Genomic DNA, 24,285 nt, shown 5'->3' with positions numbered 1-24,285 from the left:
ATAGCCAACGCGTTTCGGGGGCCACAATTCCCCCCTTCATGAGGGCTGAAGAAGACCATAAAAAATAAAACTTATAAGAATGAACATCATGACAATATTGCTTAAAGAAATGTAAGAACAAATTAATAAACCAACAGTAGTGTCATAATGGTATAACCATTTGAAATAATTTAAAATCAAAGATAAAATAACCTCTGTTCAAGATGTTCTCAATCTCCAAGTTTAAGCACTTCACTTCTCAGTGCAAGGTACAGATTCTTTTATCTGTTTCAAATGGTTATACCATTATGACACTACTGTTGGTTTATTCATTTGTTCTTGTAAGCAATATTGTCATGATTTGTTTTTGGACTCTAAACTTTCTTGGTCGGGCGTTCTCAATTTACCCATTACATTCAGAACAAAAGACAGTGTCAGCATGAATTTAGAGATGATTTAAGGATCTACTGTTGATTGATTAAAAGATTTTGCACTTTTTTTGGTCTGGTGCTCTCAATCAACCCGTTACATTTGGATTTCCAGGTTCGGGTGTCAGCCCATCTTCTAGGGGTCTCCCGATTCCTGCAGAAGAGCTGCCTAACCTAAGCCATTGGGCTCAAACAGTGATTCCACCCCCTTTTTTGAAAAATGTAAGAAAGTTTCAAATCCAGCTCCTTTTATATGCCATTTCCTTCTGGAGGGTGGCTACTTTGTTCCCCCATGTTCCATGTGTGTGTTGTCTAGTGGACACCACTCTAAGCTCACTCTTGTGATGACTAAATCTCATAGTTAGTTAGCTAAATTGTTAGCTAAATTGTATTGAGATTGTAGTCCATTACAGGAGTGAGCAAGAAGGAACGATGGTGTCGGCACCAATTCAGAGATGATTTGAGGATCTACAGCCGAGTGGTTCCACAAATAAGATACATTTTAAGACTTAACTCCTGAGTTTAGTGTCACTTTAAGAGCAGATGAATGACTGGTCTTACTATTCAGACTTTTGTCTTAAAGGGTTAAAACGAGCATACATTTTTCCCTTGTTTCCGAAGAACATGGTTAGTAAACTAGAAGACATGCCCTGTGACTATTGTCTTTTAATAAGCAAGCCCTTTAATTATAGAAGCAAATGGATTGCTACTAAAAAAGGAGTGTATATAAAATCATGAAGACATGTATATGGCAGTGTCCTAATATTGCAATGATATATGGCTTTGCTTTTACTATCCAAAACAATATAACATGAAATATAGATGCTTGAATAGTGAGTATTTATAATGCTCAAAGTCACACAGTGAAAAGATATAGCTCCAAGAATAACCAAAGAGGAAGTATTTAATGGGACACTTGGCATGAGTTTTAAGCTGTAGGTAGTAAATAAAAATTGGGAGTCCTATAATAAAGCAATGCATCCTAAATTAACCACGAAGTATGTGATGAGAGTATTTTCTGTTAGCACTATATTGCTACCTGTCTGTTGGTGTCTTAATGCAGACAGAGCTCTATAATGGAAAGGATACTGCCAAAACGCATAACAATGGCTGATGCTTACTCCTCACTACATGCTAGTGTTATCAGTGTAACAAAAACCTGTCGGTAGTGTACGCGTCCTTTTCACAGATATCTCATTTTTGCAGTTATTCATTTAAGTTAACTCGCATGGTAACTTCACTTCAGTAGTTTCCTGCAGCCAGTAGGCTTTATTCCCTGTATGCCTTTATATATACAGTCTCATCTTTTATATTTACCTAAAAAAGAGGTTATAGTGGGCTTGTATTAGCTAAAAAATAAACTACAGACACTCCTCGGGTTACGATGGGGTTGTGTTCCGGAAAATCCATCATAAAGCAAAAATATCGAGGAGTTTGCTTTTGACCGTGGCAGTACAGTACACAAGAAGACAGGACAAAATGGGAATCAATAGCAAGACTGCTATTGGCTATTTCAAATTGCAATAGGAGGAGTGGACCTGAGAAAGCTCTCTCTCAGGTCCGCTCCTCTGCTCACTGGGCGGGTGCAATAGCCAGCCTGCTATTGGCTATTGCAATTTGAAGTGGCCAATAGCAGTCTTGCTATTGATCCCAGCTGTTTACATTCACCTGCTGGCTGCGGAAGTGAGCCGGCGGGTAAATAGGGAAGCGGAGAGCCTCGGGGATAATTGCTTGAGCGTTGCTATTGACTCTCAAGCAACCAGAAACTACCGATCTGTGGGTGCCGAATACCTGGAGTGTACTGTACAGTAAACTCCATCGTAACTCGATTGATCGCAACACGAGGAACATCTGTAATAGTCTTTATAGTCTTTTGGGTTTTTCTGCTGGAGTTCTGTCGAGAATGCTGACCCAGTCGAATTTTCTGACCTCAGCCACTGCGCTTGCGCACAGATGGGATTAGCGAGGAAACAGGCATTTATTTACAACGTATTAATTTGTAATTGTTAGTTGTGACCGTTGATAATATGCCATCCATGGCCGTAAATGATGGATGGCATGTTATGCACATTCACAATTATTTTCAATAATTGTGCAATTAGCAATTGGGTAATAATGTAATTGCTTACTATAAAATGCCATTCATCATTTACTGCCATGGGTGGCATATTATCAACGGTCACAATTAACGATTAAGACTAAATACTTTGTCAATAAATACCTCCTTAATCCCGTACAACCTCATCTTGAAATTTTACAATGCAGGGTTTTTAATTCTTAATGATATCTCAACGGAACGCACCTGCTGTGTTGCATAAAACAGTGCCTGCACCTTTTCAATGCATTATGCAGCCCATTTAAACTGATGGGGTGCCTGTATGCAGTGCATGGTAACATGCATGCCTTAACGCATTGCAAAAGTGTTACTACAAGTAGAACTATGGACTCTCAAAAAAACGTGTTGCAGCAAGTTATTGCAAGTGCATCTGCACTTAGTTTTTTCCCTACCCTGCAAAGTCCCACAAATACCTGTTAAGTCTGCCATTGAAGTCCACACAATGCAATTTCCTGTGATGGAGTGGCAATGATACTGCACTGCTCCTAAATTCAGAGCAAACTGTAGGCTGGGTCTCTTTGCATTATAGTAGGATAAAAAAAAAGTTGCAGGGGGTGACTATCAACACCGTCACCGCTGACTGACAGGTCTACAGCTTGTCGATTCAGCACCTGGCCACACCTAGTCCTGCCCACATCTTTTTGGATGTGTATGTGAGATGCAAATAGGACTTGGCAAAGGAAGTTTTTTTGTTTACTTTATAAAGCTTCTACATCACTTGCAGGGCCATTCACAAAAAGGTGAAGAGTTTGGAGAAGGCGGGAGAAGTGAACAATCTAGGCCAAAATAGCTGATTTGGAGAAATTCTCCAATTCAGCTCACTTTCCAGTTCAGCTATGTTGTCCTAGATTGTTCACTTCTCCTGCCTTCTCCAAAATCTTCGCCCTTTTGTGAATAGCCCTGTTAGTTACTGAATGTAGGACTATTTTAGGCTTAAAAAAGGTGCATTTTCGCATGTGTGGCAAAAAATTGATACAGCATCAAAACGGTTAAGTGATGGGGTTGGGTCTTGATTCCTGGAGGGGAGGAGATTGATTTCAGATAGTGCTGAAGTTGAGACCATGTGCATAGAAATTGATTAAATATTATAAAAAATATTGCAGGAGCTTTGGCATTATCTGCTAATTATCAAGGCAGATTTTTCAACTATACAGATGACCACATTATGGTCAAGATGGCAGCTCCTGTCTCGGTTTAGGCCTCAGTATAATATAATACATTGATGCATTTATAATCTGATTCTTTCCTTGTTTCTGGCTCTTAAAGTTCCCCTATTTGTGGTCAGTTCTGCAAAAGCTTTCCGCCACTGGGAAGTCTGTCCTGCTGCTGTTAAATTTAAAAATAAAGTGTCCCCAGAAAATGTAAACTGCCACCCAAAAATGCAGATCCCAACAAGACCCAAATGAGCGAAGTAACTTGTTATATGTAGTGCTAATGAGAAATGCAAAGACCTGTACATTTGGGATGACATAACATCTTACATGAATGGCCCAGCATAGGAGGGCAGATTCTACAGGTTAAGACTCGACAGTTTTCCTTCATCTTAAGGAAAAGGGACAGTTTTAACATCTCTACCCCAGAGATTTGATGATAACTTACACCTCCAGCCATGTGAATAGTACGATTAGCACGTGTGCAGACTCTGACACCAAGAACGGATTATATAACTAGAACAGGGTGGTTCTACAACTTTCACACCTTCCATTCTGTTCTTGGATAATCAACATCTTCTTTGACATACTTATGTAGATATATATACTCCACTTTGTTCCTGTCAATCATTTGAACTAAAAAAGTGACTTGGATAAGGTACAAAATATCTTCAAGATTACAGAAACAGTCCAGTGGAATTTGACTACTACTAGCTTCTCCAGGCACCTCCTGTTCCCTGCATTCTAGCTTAGATGTCCAGCAGAATGCCACGAAAATATGTAATGGAACCAGAGACCAGCTTCCATGGTTCCTGGAACTGGTCTGATTCTTCCTGCCTCTTCAACCTTCCAATTGGCCTGGAAAATATTCCCATGTGTGCAGGTCTTCCAAATGTACCATTTTCTAATGGAACTTTCCAGGTGATTGCCTGGAAGGCCCTAGAGAGGTTCAAGGAATATTGCCAGTATTTCTTTCTGTAGCACTAGTTGGCTTAAAATCATGCTCATGAACTGCTTGGATTCTTGAAATGTAGGTCCATTTAATGAAGTAAACCTATTACATACTTTTGCTGTCTCGTATGCCAATATGTTTGTCCCATTTTTAGCATTTTTTTGTTCTGTATTTATATGTGAAGATCAACATTTCTTTTTTTGTAAATGCCAACAGGTCCTGTCCTGGAAGGTGAAACTACCTCTTCAGACAATTATGCGGCTTCTACAGGTCTTGGTTCCTCAAGTTGAGAAGATCTGCATTGACAAGTGAGAACTGGGCTGGGAACTCGGTTATGGTGATAAGCTTTAAGCCTTTCCTAAAGAGAAAATTTTGTTTTTTGTATATATTTTCTTTAAAGGGTAATTCAACTTTCCCAGGCAAATTTGGGAAAATGGAATTACCCTCTCCAATCTCACTAATGATCAGATGGCTCGCCCAAAAAAGTAATAGTATGCCAGCTGTTTCCATGATCACCCCCCTTATTTCTCATCCTGTAGTGTTTTAGGTTGACTGTTGTAGCCTGTCTACAGAGCACAGTGGGGCTATTCGGAGACGCAGGTAACCGATTGTCACTATGCTTCCAAGGTGGCAAACTATGAACTGCCATTTGTCTGTGTCTGTGAGGCTTAACAGCCTTGCCGCCACTGATGGACAAGTTTTTTTGCTTATCTGTTTGACCACACCTTACCCTTTTTTTCTGCTTTCACAGTTTCCCCTGCTATTGCTTGCCACACTGCCTAGTTTGCATTAATGAGACCATGACACCAGATCATTCATTTCAGCAGCACTCGTCCTATAAGATTATATGTGTATTTAATGAATTTTATGCATGTTATTAACTTGGAAAGTCTCCTATCTGTAGACCGCCATAAAACCCTGAGACTGTTGTTTGGGTGCCACCATCTTGCATATGATGTCAGAAGCCCCAGCAGACTCAGAGCTGTCACTGAATTGACATTCTTTAGTATTCCCCTTTGCTTTTTTCCCCCTGGCGAGTACATAAAAGGTTATGTAGAAAGATGGGAGGACAGAGGTGCTAGGCCAGCACAGAGGGTAGACACTAATAGAAGAGGAGAGGGCTATGATGTACAAGGAGGGGGAGGGCTATGCTATGAAATTGACTCTCCCTGAAGAAGTCATATTTTATAGAAGGTTCGAAGGCGGCTTACAAGGGAATAAGGAATAGCTATAGAAAGAAAAAATGCTACAAGCATTAAAATCCTTGATTTTACCTGCAATTGTTTACCTTGATGATAGTGTCAATGAAGTGTCTGGGAGAGGGAAGAGAGCACAGGACAGTGTAAACCTTTTATTTTTACACATGCTAAGAGACCTTTTGTTTTTAATAATGACTTTGGAAGTGATTGAGGCCTAAAATTTAACACTGGCTTGGCAATTCATACCCCATGACTATAAATGTACTTCAATGAGTAGTCTACAGATGAAAGGCAACACTCATGACATGTGTATGTGTGCCTTTCCGAAACCCTTTGCAGAACAGTGGGATAAGTGAAAATGTCATATGCAGCTATGTATACCCTGTCTGTTAGATTGTTCTTCGTCTTTAGTGTTTGCTGCTTATAAAGATTTCACATTCAGTTAACAGTATCTTACTTATGGTATTTAATTTTGCAATCTGCATGCATGAGTCGCTTCTTACCTAAAAAAATCATGTAACATTCGTATTTTGTAACCTGCAGGGGACTGACTGATGAGTCCGAAATTCTCAAGTTTTTGCAGCATGGGACCTTGGTGGGGTTACTGCCTGTGCCCCATCCCATCCTGATCCGCAAATACCAGGCCAATGCAGGCACAGCTATGTGGTTCCGCACATATATGTGGGGGGTCATCTACCTTAGGTAAGTATGTTTAGCCTGCAGCTGTCTGGAGAAGGAAGTACAGATTGGGCTTTGTACATTGCAAGAATTAACCAACTGAAACCAGATTTTTGTTCAGAATCTATTTATTTTTATTTTTTTACACAAAATCGGCTAGTGAGCAGCTTTGCCCCTTGTTTGCCATCTCTTCCATGGGTACCAAGCCAGAGTCGTGTGGTTTTTTTTGTTTTGTTTTTTTTGTTGTTTTTTTTTACATTTTCTTTTCTTTTTCACATTTTGGTGCTATTGGTGCTCTCATTGAGACTTTACACAGCTCTGAACTCCGATATAAATTCCCACCTACTGCTTGCAAGTGGAATATATATGGACTATTAAACATTTCATATTTACTGGACTAAAAATAAATCAGTTTTTTTTTAATGCTAAACACAAAGACATATACCGTTTACTTTTTTATAAGTTACTTCAAATGTGATATTAATTAATAGATACTAATAGTAAGTTTCGTTACAAAACACTTTACAGTCTCTTCTGTCATATAAAGCCTGCCAAATGGCAGTTTTGTTTTTAATCATTTGCTTCCACTATAGTCACCGTTTACATCTAGGCGTTTTGTCGCTCAAAGCCAAGCGTGACAAAATGCTCAAGACGAGGAATCCCATTCATTTAAATGGCCTATGTTCCCCAACTCTATGGGACCAAAAGCACTGTAATCTGCCAAAAAGTATCTCCTGTACTTTTTCCAGCGACAGGCGTTTTTCTGCTTGCAACAAATTGCTCAGGTGTCAACAGGGGCCATAGAAATGAATTCCTTGCCTTGAGTGTTTTGTCATGCTTAGCTTTGAGTGACAAAATGCCTAGGTGTGAACGGGAACTAGTTTCTTCTGCCATAAAAACTTCTTGCTGTCATTCAGCAATTTTTTTTCTGTTCACTGAGCCACGCATGCGCAGCTTGGTGCACAGACCTGGCATGCTCATATCGAAGACTTGAAACTTGGAAGATGGAGCATGTAGGGTTGGAGGGGATCGGTTTGGCAGGTAAATCTGCCATAATGTGCCAATATGCTGTGCTAAAAGCTCCTGCCCCCCTCTCCCCCCCTTTTTTAACAATTCCCCTTTGAAACGTGTCTGTCTTTCTATATAAATGTCATATATTAATATACATATTATGTAGATAAGCTGTGTCAAAAAATGTTAATACTTGTATGCCGTTTCTTTTCCCATTTCAGAAAAGCTGTTTGCCTTATTATATATACACAGCACACATGCACACATGCACACATACACACGCACACACTATATGTATGTGTGTTTTTTTAATATTGGTTTATAACAATGAGAATAGAAATACAATGAGATGACATAAATTTGTTGTTCCAGTAGTAAGAACAGAAACACAGTAAATGAATAGTAAAAAAGAACAATGCAACTATGTATATGTGTTTTATATCGACAAAATATGGCTGAAAGTATGTGGACACCTCTCCAGACTATTGAGTTCAGGTGCACAAAGCCAAGTTTAAGGGCTAGTTCACACCAGATGCAGTTGTGATGCAGTCTGTTCAGTTTGGCAGGTGCATTCAAAATGCATCACAATGCTTTCCTATGAGATCTTCTGCTCTCTTCACATCAGTGCAGTCTGTTCAGAAAAAATACTGCTTGCCCTATTTTAGCTGCATCGGATCACAATGGAATGCCTCAAAAACACATCTAAACGTACTGGAACGCGCCTGAAATCCAATTTAAAGCAAAAAAAAAAGTGTCAATCGCGGTAAAATCGGAGCAACGCTCATCGCACTGCAGCTGCGCAGACGCACGCAGTTCTGGTGTGAACTAGCCCTATGAGTTTGGTTTGGAGGAACTCAAGTGGCCTGCATAAAGCCCTGCCCTCAACCTGACTAAACGCCTTTGAGATGAACTCGAACGCAGATTGCGAGGAGGTCTTTTCGTCCAGCATCAGTTCCTGACATCAGAAATGTTCCTTTGTCGGAGTGTGCACAAATTCACACTGCAAACTTTAGTGGAAATATACCCCCAGAAGTATGGAGGTTGTCATAGCCTTAAATGCCTAGGGTTTGCATTGGGATATCCAGCAAGCTTATATAGGTGTGATGGCCAGTTGTTCACAAACTTTTGACCATTTACTGAGTTTTACTGCGTCCATGCGCCTCTGCACAGTGTGGCCCCTGACTCTGAACTATCTTGGACATATATATAGCAATGCATACATTGAGAGCAGGCATACATTAGCAGTAGGCCCATCCTCCTCATAGGTACAGAAACACACCAGAAGCCCAGACTTGATCAAGACACAAAACTCCCAGTGTGTGTCTGTAGGAAATCCAATAAACATAAATTGATTGGAGCAGCTGACATTTCTTTCTAAAAAAAAAGTACACTTGGGTAGGGCAGAACAATGCACACATTTCTTCACTTCATCCAGCTAGTCAGCATATCTAAATCTCCAATGTTTCTAGAATTTTATTTTAAAACCGATTTTTGTGATTTTTGTTACATACATTTGCAAATATTTGAGCAGTAATTTCAACAAAGCAAAAAGCAACACATGAGGCTTTGCTTTAATCAAAGTTACAAGCTTTTGTGTCTTCCAATTCCTCCAGGTGTGTCTCATACACCAAATAAATTCACAGCGAACACAAACATATTTTTTTTTAATGGAAGGTCGCAGTTCTACTGTAACACGCTAAACATTGGACATGCACCGCCATGCATAATACTTTATATGCATTGTAGTGGGGTGCAGTTCTGATACATTGCCAGCTACTTTAACAATGTGTTGAGGTGCCACTCAAATTGAATCACAAGGCGCATTGTTGCGCATGTTGTATGTTGCAGCCGATACTTGGCATTTTTTTCACGAGAACTACCAGAGTTGCAGAGGTTGCAGCTGGGACCTAGCTCTGGTGCTCCACCACTGTCCTGAAATCATTAGTCGGTATTGTTTATCAGTATTTGTATCAGTATTATCAGTATTTGTATCGTGAGTAGTTGGACAGGTATCAGTACTGGTACTTGGAAAAATGGTATCGGTGCATCAGTTATATATATTTATTTTTTTTAAAACCCAATACATTAAAATGGGGATGTACGAATCCCAGGCGCTCCGTATGCTCCTTTAAAAATGACAGCTGCCTCCTAAATTTTTAATTTTTCTCTAGTCTGGTCCTGGAGTTGGAAAAGTATCTATACTTGTACTTATCTGAACATCCCTAGTTAAAATGCCACAATGTGGAATGGACTTTGATATTGAAGTGTTTGAAGCAAATAGTGTCTGCAGTACTTATAAACCATACTCACAGATGTACTTTTTGTGTCATTCACAGGAACATGGACCCTCCAATCTGGTATGACACTGATGTGAAGCTTTTTGAAATCCAGAGAGTTTAAATATCTACTTTTAAATATTAATACCTGCTCATTACCTGTCACACATATCTGAAGCATCGTCATAGGATACTTCTTCCCCTCCATGAATTTCAATGTAATTGACCACAAGCATACTAAATCACTCCATGAAAACGCATATCATATCTCTTGTATTTCTAAAAAGCTTTGTGTTACTTTCCTATTTTTGTTTTTATATTGATTTTTGATCATGGTAAGATGAATGGAATCCTGGGTGCTGAGCTACAAATCATAGTTTGCTCTGGCAGCATGCTGCTACTCCTAGCTCAGTGCCAGGTAGAAAGTGGATTATACAAGTCTGATTTCTTGATTGTACGGTTCAGGACATCCTGAGCTGACTGGATAATATGCAGGTATCATCAGGTGATTGGATACTGGCCAGAGCTGTGAAGACCCTCATATACCCCCACCTCCTCCAGGAAATCCTAATTTTTTTGCTAGTGTCCGTAGATGATGGATGTCTCCTCTCCTGAGTGGTATCTCTTGAGTGGAGTTTATTAACCTTATTTCTACGTGTTACATGGTTTCTTCATGTAAGATCTTCTGACTGCATACAGCCAGATCAGCTACTTTGCAGCTTCCGGATTGGGACCATATGGCAGCAGCTTTGGGGACCGTACCCGGACCCTGCCAGACTGAAGACACGGGGCTGGCCTGTAACGGTGCTTTGTTGTTAGTTTTGCTCTGTTGCCTACCCCTCAGTGCATTGCTTGTGGATGTCCCAGTTGTCTCCTGAATCTGTCTGGGTCCTGTACTCTATGACCATGATTAATAACTGCGAATATCCTGGAGTGGGAGGGGTAATATGAAGGTCCTCACCTCTCTGGACAGTCTCCAATCACCTGATGATACCTGCATATTACCCAGTCACCTCTGATTCTGCTTGTGACCTGTCCTCTTAGGAACGGATTTTGCTAGTAAGTGAAAAATCCTATTTTTCCTGATGTTCTTCCTCTTCTGTAACATTTTGCAAATTTTCTTATATGTACATGGGGAGGTCCTGTGTACAAATCCCACACTCTGAAGCACTCCACCTTCACCACTATGTGAATCAGATGTAATGTATTAAATTATATTAATAAATTAGTCTATGGGAATTCATTTTCTGTGTGTGACAGGTTTAGGGGTTGCAAATTGATCCTTTGACTGCTCTATAAATCTTTTATTCTGATTGTTAGGTTAATTACTGTGACATTTATAGGCAGGGTTGATGTTTATATATTTGCTGTCTTTGTGTGCGTTGTGCTTTTTTATGTTCTGGAACTGGTTTGGATAAATACTTTCCCATTATCTGTTTTATGTACCCAATAAATCTTCCCCTAAGTTCTTGATTACACAGGGTGATGTGAAGCTATTTCTAACAAAGTCCAATGTGCATTGAAGCCAAGTGATAAGTCAGCGCTGAGTATTTCTCTCTATAGATAGCTACTTGGGCAGTGGACATAGTTCATCTTAAAAAAGATTATTGAACAAAATTAGGGCTGTGGAAATTAAAGATTAATTTCTCGATTTAATCGTTAAACTTTTCGATTAAAATTATTTTGATCGCTAATGAAAACACTCACCTCTCCGCCGGCTTCCCGGGAGTCCCGTCGGCGATCCGGTGACGTCGATGTCCGTGACGGCTAACGAAGGGAAGGGGGGAGTAGTCCGGTGACGTCTATGTCCGTTACGTCACCGGACTCCTCTGACCTTCGTTAGCCACTTGGGCCGGTGAGTTTGCCCTAGAAACTTTCTGCACGAGTGACAGCCAAGGCATTGGCATATACACATTCAGCACAGCAATGAAGTAATAAAATGAACTAGGATCACACTAATCCAGCACGTTATTATTCTGAGTTGCCCCACTCAAGCGTCGGCCATATTGAGTGGGGCACGTGAGATTAATAACGTGCTGGATTAGTGTGATCCTAGTTCATTTTATTACTTCATTGCTGTGCTGTATGTGTATAGGCCAGTGTAGTTGGATCTGTATGTGCATTATAACCGAAATTAATCGATGTAAAAAATTTTTCGATTAATCGAACACGAAAATGTTAATCATTACCAGCCCTAAACAAAATTAAAGTAACTGCTTAGGATAGCCACATGATGGCTTTCATTTTAGAGGAAACAACTCAGCCATCATAAGAATGTTTGTTTTCCTTCCTAATACAAGCAGTATTAAAAAGTATATTATATTTTTATAGCGTGGCAGAAGGTTAGGCCCTGCATTAAAGGTGGAGAAAAGGCATTGGTTCAAATAAAAAATTATAATCTGGTGGTGGTGATTTTCTGGCTGTCTGATATATCAATTTGTAGCCCATATACTGCAAGAATATGAATCAGCGCATTTCAAATTGGTTTTCAGGCAACCACTTTTCAAGTATATGGGTGCTCAGGAGTGTAACTAGACATCAGGGCCAGATTTATACTTTTATTTTCTTATAGCCTATATATTGTAGCACATACACAATCCCACCTACAGAAGTTTGATCTAAACCAAATTAAGACAATCACAACCAGGAGCATGTCCGCAGAAACAACATGAGACAAAAATTCCCTGGTAATAAATATGGTGAATATTGCTCCAAATAACATTTTAATGTTGTAGTAGTGATTTAACAATGTTAATTGGAGCAACATTCACCTTATTTATTTCCAGAGCGGGGCTTGAAAAATCCACTCGTCTGTGACGAGAGGATGGTGGAGCCCGACTAGCAGCTTTCCGGCCGGCCGTTGTAATTACACGGCCGACCGGGAGCTTTACATTCAAGTGATCGGGCGTCTCTAGAGACGCCCGATCGCTTGTATAGGAGCCACTGCCGGTCCCGAGATCCGCTGTGCCCGATGCGGCCGGGACCGGCACGGCTGCTCTGTGACAGGAGAGCAAAGCGATCTCCCTTTGATCTCCTCTCAGTCCCCGAATGCAGTGATGTATATTACATCACTTCCTGCATTCAGTGTCGCTCTCAAGCTACAGAAGCTGATGAAGCAGATCTCTGCTTCATCAGCTTCTCTGGGGGTCCCTAGGTGACATTAGAGGTCTTTGAGACCACTGATGTCTCCATAAAGAGGACCTGTCATGTAAATTGGCTATCACATAGGGGACTTCTTAGTCCCCTATGTGATAACAATACAAAAATGAAAGAAGCATAAAAAAAAACCACACAACTTTTTTTTAAAGTCCCCCGCCCACCACATACACACGTAGATATACGTCGGGTGCGCCTACGTGCACCGTCTGAGTGAGAGCAATTATTTTAGGGCCATTAATTACTGATAACACTAAACTGATGAGCAATAAAAGTGTTTTAAGCCTATGGCCGAGGTGATTTATATACCACCAAAAGAAAGCTCTATCTGTCCCTAAACAATGTTAACAAATTGCAAGGCTATAATCCGGTCATGCTGAATGGTGACATTTTTGACTGACTGGTGAGACACCCTAAAATTTTTCAAGCCCTGTATTTTTGTACAAGTCATTCTGAACTGAGAGTTAGTCGGATTGTTAGTCGTATGACCAGCGAAACGTCTTCAAGAAAAATACAGCAAGTCCAGTCCAAAACATGAGTACAGTGTTGACACAAAAAATACCTCTGAGGAGACGTCATCAGTACCATATTGACACAACCAGAAACATGTCCTCAGATGTACAATCGGTATCATAAAGGCAACCAGGAATGTATCCACAGATGCAATCGGCACTGTATTAACAAGCAGAAATGTCTCAACATCCAGTCCCATACTGAGACATGCATGTCCACAGACACACAATCAATTCCTTTGTGCTTGGGTACTATCATGTCTGCAGAGATATCATCAGTAGAATATTGACAAAGGCAGAAACGTGTCCGCAGGGACTCGATCAGGACTGTATTGCTACAACCAGAAGCACGTTGGTAAAGAGACACTTTGTACTGAGCTTACTGTATGCCAACAGGCATTATACTAATTCTGTCAGGTATACTAATTCTGTCACACTGGTCACTTTTAAAAACCCCTGTTTCTAGCCAGTTCTTGTTGTGGAAGGGACATGCTGTGCCCGCTACCACCTGTCTAGGTTTCGTGAGTACCTGAGGCCTTGTCTCATACTCTGAAATTATTTGCCTAAACACTACGCAGTCACAGCATGTCTGTTTCTTAACACAGAGGGGACAGTCCCACTGTATTCCCAGCTACCACTGTATTAACGGTTCTAGGGATGTTTGTTCCATGACCTCTGAAGATGCTAACACATGTAATCTGAAATCCTTTTATCCTCTGCTCATAGACTCTAATTAGTCACCTCAGTCCTCCTCGGCTCTGCTGGATGTGGCTGAGGTCCCCTCCTTGTCATCCAGGGCTTCTACTACAGTCATGCAAGACTTTAGGGCCCAATTCGCCCAGGTCCAAGACTTTAAGTGCACTCTCACGCCTTCCCCTGTTGACTGGCTGCTCTGCCTGCAGCCTAAGCGGCTTCTGAGCCATCAGTCGCAGTGACTATATATCTGATATTTTCCAATCTTTGCCTGTTGAGGTTATCCTTGAGGAGTCGCAGTATTCTGCTACTACATATTTAACCATTTTACTAGCGCCTGTGTATAGCATACATCCACCCAATCACTTCCCTGGGCGGTTCCCTGGCAACAAATTCATTTGAAAAAAATAGTTACATAAAAAAAAACACCCCAAAAAACGTTTTTTAATGTCCCCTGCACCGCATACACGCACACACAAATGCAAACATGTGTTGGGTGGGCCTATGAATGAGAACAAATGCACTACACATATTTTTTGTATTGCTGTACATTCAAGAATAAAAGCAATCATTCTATGATCATGATTTATGGATAACCCTAAACTAATTATCTGTACAAACATAACCATATGGACAATTTTGGGTATCGTAGCTTTTCGCGGGCACGCGCAAGTTTGAACATCAACTGAAAGAAGAAGCTAGGACACACGAGCAGATCATGTTACAAACTATCCTTTAATAGCAATATAATTTTGCAATACAAATAACTACAACCCCGATACAAAATAACTTCCCAATGTATAATAAAATCACTGATTACAACCACACTAAATCCAAATACATCCATCACCCATTTACAAGTGTAGGATGCCAGCATCCCTGTAAAGCAATTCATACATTATAGTCTTGTGTTGTATGCCATTCAGTTGAAGGAGTTAAATGTTGTATATTCATACTACTGAGAAAGAAACTTCCATTTAATTCAGTGTGCAAATAAGTTCCCGAAGACCAGCACAGTTTTACACAAAAGACATTTGGAAATCCAGGTGGGGTGACATATACCACAACAGTGTACACAATAGGGGGAATTTATAAATTAGGTTGCATCATCAGCATCTTTTACATTGTCTTGGCTCTGAATTTTAGTGCATGTAGTGATGGGTTTATTCAACTAGTTAGTTTCATTCCTAAATGCCTTCATACGAATTGTCTCAAAATTCTCTCTAAGTTGTCTGTCTCTAAATTGTTGCAAGCTTGCAAGGAACCTCCTGGATGACAGCTTAACCTCCCTGGCGGGCTGTTGTTTTTTTTTCCCTTTTTTGTTCTATTTTTTTTTTTTTACTTTTAAAATTCGCGCCGGTTCCGCCCACCTGAGACGCGGACGCTCGGAAGGGACGGAACCCAGAAGACTGATGCCGGCATGTGTGGCTCGGGGTTACCGCTTATGGTACTGAAAATTAACCCTGAGCCACACTCAGGAATACCGCCAAGGTGGTTCATGTCCCGGAAGGCTTAGCTGACTTGAGGATACAAAGGTCGAATTATCTTTGCGATACTTTTAAGCGCTCAGGAGCGCTTCTAGGATGTGTGCCAGTTTGAAGGTATTTTAATGTCGCAAATGCTGGACGCAAATCCCTGCAGTTTAGAAATTATAAAAAATATCGGAAAATATGTGCAGTGAGTCGCAAATATGAGTATGTTGCAAGAACATTTAAAAAAAGACGTGCAACAGAAAAACAAAAACACTGTGGTTAGTTAGCTTGACATTTTGGTCTTTGCGCCTAAACATTTTGTGGCAAACACTTTCATAAATTCCCCACAATATCTCAAAGGGCAGTGCAAGCACTCAAGTATAACTTATGGTTACTATCCACTGCTGGACCACCCAACACAGCAATGGAAAACAAGGAGCTGTGGCTACATAGCACTAAATTCCATAACTGCTGCCAAAAAAACAAATTGCACCTTTTAAGCTGTCATTTGACGGCCACTTAAAAGCGAGTTGTCAATTGAGGGCCACTTAAAAGCGAGTTGTCAATTGAGGGCCACTTGGAAGTGGTTAGAACCACTTGCCAAGCACTCCTTTCTAACCATACTGTGAAGGAACTCAAAGTTCACATTTGATCAAATATAGGGATGTATTCTCTAGCAGCCTGCTTTAACCTGTAAATGTTTGCGGCTGTGCAAGGTTTCTTCGAGCTTATCCCGTTTTTGTTTTTTCTTTATTATATTATCTGCCAACCTTTTTTTAAATTCCCACCGTACTGTGTTGGAAGTGTAACTGCATAGTTAACAGCTGTCCAGTCACTAAGGAGGTTTGTCTCAGTGGACTAGGACAGGTAAGCTGTTAAATATAAGGAGCCACCTGCTAGAAGAGTCTTCACCTATAGGCTGAGGCTTAAAGGAGAACTATGAGATGAGTGATTTCCACTCACCTCATAGTTCTAGCCGACCTGTGACAATGAGACTGTCACAGGTCTGCTCAGTAGATCGGGAGGTGAGCGAACACATACCAGGTTCGCTCACCTCTCGATCCTGTCACGGCTCTCTTGGTTTGAACCCAGGCCCAGAGGGTCAGCGCTTTGGGGATCAGAGAAAACCAACTTAACCCATGCTGGACCTAACCCATGCTGTTCCTTAGGAGGAAAACAGCTGGGGGACAAGGAAGCCGCCACTAAGCCTCTTTTGGTCTGATTGCTACAGTATTATACCTGGTGCAAAAAACAGGAACCTTTAGCTTTGTGAAAGCAACTCCAACCTGTTTGATACAGCCAAGGACTGTTTGCCAGAGAACCGTTAATTACTAATAAAGACATCCAAGGACTAGACTGCCCTTAAAGGAGAGCCATGAGGTGAGTGAAAATCACTCAGCCTCATAGTTGTAGCCGACGTGTGACAATGAAATTGTCACATGTCGGCTCAATAGATTGGGAAATGAGCGAACACATACCGTCGCTCGCTCACTTCTCGATCCTGTCCCTGCAGAGAGCCGTGACTGTCACGGCTCCCTGCAGGGATTCCCCCCTCCCCTCTCCGATCCTCTAACGCTGACTGGCGGAACGGATGGGGGAGGGGGCGGGTACAGCTGGCTCTGCCTCTAGATAGGCAGAGCCAGCTGTCAATCACACAGTTGGGTGGATCTCAACAGTAATGTCGGCATCCGTCCCGGCTGCGGCGGTCTCAGTATACCGCAAGCTGTAGCTCGCCATATACCGCAAGCTGTAGATCGTCGTATACTGAGCTTTGGGTAACGGGAGTACACGCTAGTTTATGTTCCGCGTGACCCTTAGGAGAACTATGGGGGAAAACACTGAGAAGACATGAGGATTTAAAAGGAAGAGCAGCAAAGAGAAGGGAAACAAAAATGGATTACAGTAAGGCACACATTACAGTATTGGTTTATGTTAAAAAAAATCTGAGGGTTTAATGTCACTTTAAAGTGTATGACAGAGCAAGCTAAAAAAAAACATTTCATACATCTCTGCAACACATGCACATTTCCCCATCTTTTATCCTTTACACACTGCAAGTACAGCGAAATAACTGTAGATGTCCCAGAAATATAGTGTGCTCAAATCTTCTTCCCATTTTTTTCTGACAACACGTCTGAAATCCTAAGCATGTGGTGTCAGCCTTCCCTACTTTGTTGATGGATTACAAAGGGCACAGCAATCTTCTCATGTTCTTCACCACTCCTTGTCTCCATGGCCATTCCTTGTCGCCATGACCATTCCTTATACACAGTAAATTATTGGCAGAATCAAAAGGTGTTTTTTGACATTATGAAATATAAAAAAAATGCTTTCAATGGTATATTCAACAGACTAAAAATAAAGCACATGAGAGAAATTCAGTCTAAGGGTTTACAAACACTTTAACCCGTAGATGCAATTTAAAGCCTAAACCACCAACAATCATCTTAATTTCTTCTTCCCCTTTGAGTTTAATGCATTTCTGAATGGTCTCATTATAACCACCAGAGCAGATCTCAGTTTTCTATTGAGGAGAGTTGCACCATCTGCCTCCCTCCTGTGCTTTGTCAGCCATGCGTTAACATGTGATGTGTTAAGGAAGCCTATTTATTTGAATGGGCTGCCGAACACACCAAAGAAGGTACATGCAACATTTTGTGGCACAGCACATTGCAACACATGTGCATTGAGAATTAATGGCACCACATTCCACCAAATGTGTTGCGGCATTGCACCTGTAACTGCAGCAAGACAGTGTGAGCGGGGCTATAAGGAGTATCTCACCAAAAAGAAAATTCCCGCTGTAGTCGATGCCTAAAAGTTTACATGCAGATTTCGGGGAAAATCAGTGGACCAATAAAAAAATGGAATTATATTTTTAGGTACCCTTCAAATTGCCATATTGTGTTGCATTTTTTTAGTTTTGAGAAAATTACAGTAACTGCAGATCAAAATATGAAGTTAATTTTAACCACTTGAAGACCAGGTGTTTACACCCCCTTCCCATCCAGGCCATTTTTCATTATTTAGCGCTGCAGTACATTGACTGACATTTATTCCGTCATGCAACACTGTACTGAAATTAATTTTATCCCATTTTTTGGGGACCGATGGAGCTTTCTTTTGGTGGTATTTAATCACCACTGCGGTTTTATTTTTTACTATAGGACAAAAAAAATTGCCCTAAATTTTGAAAAAAAAACCTGTTTCCCTTTGAAATGTTATGAAACATTTATTATTACCCCAATTTTTTGGGTATAACATAAAAGATGGGGTCATGTCGCATAACTAGACACCAGACATGTCAAGTTTTAAAACGTTTTAAAATTGCGTGCGCCTGCGAAGTCACAGAAACCGACCACACCCAAAATTGGCCATAGGCGACGCTTTAAGCGCTCATCAGTTTAATGTTATCAGTGATTAATGGGCCTAAAATTATTGCCCTCATTCCGACGTTCGCAGCAATATGTAACATGTCAGGCACAATAGGCGGAATCGTTTTCGCACGTTGGCGCACCGACGCATGTTTGCATGTGTATGTGGGGGCGTAAAAATGTAGCTTATTTGTGTATCATTTTAGCTGTAGATCCTCAAATTATCTCTGAATTCATGCCGACAATGTCCTTCCTTCTGGAGGAAGCTCTAAGCTCACTCCCTTGATAGACTACAATCTCAATACAAATTAGTAAACTAAATGTGGCATTGTAGTCCATCACAAGCAAGCTTTAAGCGGTGGCTACTTTACAAATCACACAGGGACCATGGTGAACTAAAGTAGTCACCCTCCAGAAGGAAGGACAGCGTCAGCACCAATTCAGAGATGAATTCAGACAACATTTTTTTTTACTAGTTAGGATACTTGAATGTATTTTAAGATTTAACTCCTGAGTTTAGCGTCACTTTAAATTACAAAATGTGTAGCAATTTTATAGCTAGATTACATTTTTGAATGAGGTGGAGTTTTAAGTTAATTTAAATTTATTTTATTTAACCATGATTTGGTTTCATAGCTAAAACATTTATCCACAGTCCATGTATCACACAAATACCATCTCCATCAGAAAATTAGAGTCCTTGATATCTTGGTAAGAAATAATTAGGCAGTAAGATAGGCTTCCAGCAGACCTCCCACACTGTGCATCCTGTAGAAAACAGACAGAGGAAGTCCAAAGTTGAGAATAGAAAACCATGTCGAAGATCCATAGAATTCACGTTCCAGACCATTTGTATATTGAGGATGATCTCCAAAAGCTGACATGATCCATAACTGTAAAAGATCACAGCAATATAAAATATTACAGGCAGTATGTGGAATCTCTGCATGAAGCAAACACTGGTTTGCTTAGTTTATTAAATCACTTATATAATGTTGAGTTTATGTTTTTTTCCAGCACTGTACACACACAGAGAACAAACAATTAGCTGTAAAGTTTTGCTTGGGTTCAAAAACTGTTGCAGGGAAAGACTAGGAACCTTTGACCTAACGCGTAATCAAAACCAATTAGCCATTTCACTGTAAGGACATATTTGTGTGGGCTAAATAAAGTGTACTATGCAAAGTGTGCCATTGTGACACATCCATTGTTGGGCATTGTATAGGCTGTTGTTTTTAAAGGATATGGTCTACACAGTATTGGGACTTACATCTCCATTAAAAGGTTTCCCCAGTGAGTGATAATAGTAAAAAAAAAACTGTAAAAATAAAATACTTCAAATTAAATAATATCTATAAATTAACTACAAAATATCCCCTCTCATCAATAATCCTTTCCAATATATACTGTAGCATGCCCTTCATGACATATGTGCTCATGTGTGATTGTCAGCCACACCTATTAGCGTGCACCTTGCCAAATTAGATATTTTCATGCTACACTAATAATTTATGCAAACCGATTATTTTTTTTCCCTGTGTGCGCCATAAAAAGCTCTCCCAAATTAAAAGGTACATGATGAGGTTTTTGACTTTAAGCTTTACAATCTTACAGCATTGCATAACAACTTATATGATATTCAGATAGTAAGGCTCTCAGCAGCAGATATGCTAAAATGGGCCCTCACTGCAGAGCTCTGTGGACTAGCTCTGGGGAAAGCAGTGACCTGTGCCTGTGGGACAGTGCCAACAGATGAATTAGGACTACTGCTACCTGCAGTCCTCTGCAAACGGCCCCTGCCCCTGGACAAAATCCTCCCTCCCTTCTATTCTGCCTGTCTCTCAGAATTCTCAGACTCTCCAGTTGGTGGCACCCACAGATGGTCAGCCATTGGTGTAGCACAGGCCATGAAGTCATGCATGGAAGGAGGATGATTCCACAAGCTGGAATGGGAGCAGTTGCAAATCAAGCAGTTTAGCCAAGCTAGTATCAAAATGTGGGGGGTGGGGGTTTGGGGACATTTTTTTTTCTTCCTCTCCAACATCTATGGAAGAGGCACTAGCCTTGGGGACGAAACTGCTGGAAATGGTGGAGTAGGTATATAAGAGTTGTGTAGAGGTTCAAATCTTTGCTTTACCCTCCTCAGCGTGGCCTCGTCCCCTCTGGGGTGCAGAGTCAATTGTTTCCATTTAGTATCAAAATGGCTGGTAACTTTACCATGGCTCATGTGCTGCAGGGCTGCAGACCACAAAAGTGTTGTCAGCAGCAGATAGGTTAAAAAGGGCCCCTACTGAAGAGCTCTGTGGACCAGCCTTGGGGAAAGCAGTGGCCTGTACCTGTGAGTCTGTGCCAGCAGATGGATTAGGACAGTTGCTCCCTCCAGTCCTCTGCAAGCTATGCCTGCCCTTGGACAAAATCCTCCCTCACTGCTGTTCTGCCTCAGAACTTTTCTCCTTTCTAGTTGGTGGCACCCAAAGATGGTCTGCCACCTTATCCTCCACCTAATCGCTGGAGCCCACTTCACAGTACTGCCTCTTGTTGCTCATTGCCTGATGTCCCCTGACTGCTGTGTGGCAATTGCCAAGTACCCCCCTTCCACTTACAACAGAGGCAGGGGAAAGCAAAGGAAGTAATGAATGGACGAGTCATTCCTGGTCAAAACAAGCTGCAGCAAAAAATAAAAAAGTAATACTAAAGTGTATAATAATGTTTAACCCATTAACCCCCTCCCTTCTCCTGTATATGTCATCTCTATTCTATATCTGCTCTGACCTTTATATTACCCTCCTTATCTCTCTTATCCTGTACATCTGAACATTAACCTCTTTCATCACTATAGGACCACTGTATGTGACCTGTACTTTAACCTTTTTATCTCCTCCACCATCTGTGTATGACCTGTACATTGAATGTATCTAGTGCACCATTACAAGCTCCATGTTTTAACCCCCTCAAAAAAGGCAGTTATAAATATCAGGAAGAAGAAAGAAATAGTTATAAATATCACCAGTATAAAGCTCTGTCTCAAACAAAATTAATTTTGGTACACTGTTGCATAACCGATAAATTCTCAATCTATCACAACACTGAAAACTGTCCTGCTAATGAAGGAGGTTTAACATGCTGATCCTCAACCAAGGGTTGCCACCCGTCTGGGTATTCGCCCGGACAGTACGGGTTTGGAATCCTGTGCCTGGGTGGGGCCCTGCCTCCCACCCTGGCACATTATTCAAACAGGAGCTGTGGCTCCCTAAGAGAGCTGGGTGCCAGTATTGTGACGGGCACACTCATCTGCCTGTCTCGTCCTCCTGTGGCATGATCTCCTCCCGACTCTGACATCACATCCTGCAGGTACCGAGAGAGAGACAGAGAACGCAGGCACAGGCAAGTTTTACAGTTCGTGAATGCTGGGGACTGGGAGAGACAGTGGGGACTGGGAGAGACAGTGGGGGCTGGGAAGAATTTGTATTGCATTTACATTACATGTCACTGAACAGTGTTGAGTTACATGCAGTGTAAATGCAATACACATTTGAGTAATATATCCATGTACTTGTACTACCTGATAAATCATACAATAAGATTTAAATGAAAAGTCTTATCAGAGCTGCATAGCCCACATGAGAGCCGCATAGCTCATCTGAGAGTGAACACAGCCATCCTGAGAGCCACATAGCCCACCTGAGAGTGCACACAGCCAACCTGAGAGCCACATAGCCCACCTGAGAGTGCACACAGCCCAATTGAGAGCCACATGGCCCACCTGAGAGCCACATGGCCCACCTAAGATGCACACAGCCCATCTAAGAGTGCACACAGCCCCATCTGAGAGCCACATAGCCCACCTAAGAGTGCGCACAGCCCACTTGAGGATCACAGAGCCAACCTGAGAGCCTCATAGCCCACCTGAGAGTGCGCATAGTACACCTGAAAGTCCGCACAGGCCACCTGAGAGCCCGCACAGGCCACCTACAGACATCAGGGTGCCAACCCAGAACAACACAAAATATATAGCTTCATATTATTTTGTATTGCTGTATTAATGTATTGCTGTAGTCCTTACTCCCTATCCTGGCTGCTTCTCCTCACTCCTCTATATGCCCCCCCCCACTAAATTGCCGCGCACGGCGCTAGAGTGTTCGGGTTTCACTTGAAGAAAAGGTGGCAACCCTACCTCAACCGGTTAATGGTTTGGTAAGCAGCAAACTATTATATTTTTAGTTTTTGGGTTTACATGCATTTTAAACTGCCTACTTTGTATTTTAGTGGGGCTAAAGTCAGGACTGGCTCCACACCATTATTATTCCCCTCACCATGCTTTACAGTTGGTATGCAATGTTTTAAATTCCCTATTCATAATGCTATTTACACTAAAAAGAGAAGAAAAAAACACTTTTTAGTAGAGCTGCAGAACCTCTACATAGTCTTCACCAATGGTGCCCAGCACTTTTTTTTTGTGGGGTTCCTGTTTCTTATATTAGAATAATGGATCCTTATCTGTCACCTAGGGGTTTTTGTTACATGTTAAGAATGTATGGTATGCTATTGTAATCTTTGCTCTCTCCTAAGGAGGTGTAACAGAGTACAGTGGATGCTCTGTGCAAACCTGTAGCTAGCTCCTTTTGTGCCCGAGACAAGAACAGAAAATTGTGCCCCCTCTACAGGAGTCATCACCTGCCCTGCCTCCAGCGCAAAACAAGCTGGTGGCCGAATCCAAAATAAACCTTTGTTTCGTTTGACGAAACTAATGAAAACGTTTTTAGTTTCCGTTCATTTCATCCAAAACTAGCTTCAAGTCTTTACACATGTCTAATAATGTGCGCGCAGGGTGTTGTGTGTTTGTTTTTTTTATTTGTATTTTTTTTTTACTCTTGGCGGGGCTTTGGTAAAATATCAGGAGCCTAAACAGACCCCTGACATTTCCCCTTTGAAATAGTAAAATAACTTGAGGACCCAGAGCCCTCAATCTCCTTTTCTGCAGCCTCTGTTCTAAATGAATGGAAAGCACTCAGTACAGAGGCTGGAGATAGTAAATATTTACTATCATCCAGTTATGAAGGGGAAGAAGCCTTTATAGTGAGTGCTACTACCCATTCAGAAACTCATAATGAACAAGAAGTGATGTAAAGCACTTCCTTCCCATTCATAACTGGGGACACATAGTACTATGTGTCCCCAGTTGTTTTCAAACATTAGAGTGATCAGCTGATAACTCCAGTGCTGCACATCCTGGCCTGCTCGGCCATGTACAGAGCTGCACAGGAGAAATGGAGTGCTGAAGCCGGGAA

At 41.3% G+C, this 24,285-nt stretch overlaps 2 protein-coding genes across 2 annotated transcripts in view; one reads left to right on the top strand and one right to left on the bottom strand.

Annotated features, from left to right (window-relative positions):
* The window catches only part of HID1 (HID1 domain containing), a 56,471-nt gene extending 46,360 nt beyond the window's left edge, over nt 1-10,111 (top strand). Inside the window, exons 17-19 of the mRNA XM_018568618.1 lie at nt 4,843-4,934; nt 6,369-6,527; nt 9,851-10,111. Coding sequence (XP_018424120.1) covers nt 4,843-4,934; nt 6,369-6,527; nt 9,851-9,914 — 315 coding nt within the window. The 3' untranslated portion in view covers nt 9,915-10,111. The remainder of the gene's footprint in view (nt 1-4,842; nt 4,935-6,368; nt 6,528-9,850) is intronic.
* A 9,603-nt stretch (nt 10,112-19,714) lies between these two features.
* The window catches only part of LOC108796925 (otopetrin-3-like), a 39,077-nt gene continuing 34,506 nt past the window's right edge, over nt 19,715-24,285 (bottom strand). The window contains exon 7 of the mRNA XM_018568485.1: nt 19,715-19,890. Coding sequence (XP_018423987.1) covers nt 19,720-19,890 — 171 coding nt within the window. The 3' untranslated portion in view covers nt 19,715-19,719. The remainder of the gene's footprint in view (nt 19,891-24,285) is intronic.

Source organism: Nanorana parkeri, unplaced genomic scaffold (assembly GCF_000935625.1).
Source record: "Nanorana parkeri isolate BGI_ZX_2015 unplaced genomic scaffold, ASM93562v1 scaffold32, whole genome shotgun sequence".
Lineage (NCBI taxonomy): Eukaryota > Metazoa > Chordata > Amphibia > Anura > Dicroglossidae > Nanorana > Nanorana parkeri.
Note: the sequence above shows the minus strand (reverse complement) of the source record. Positions and strands in the feature narration are given on the sequence as shown.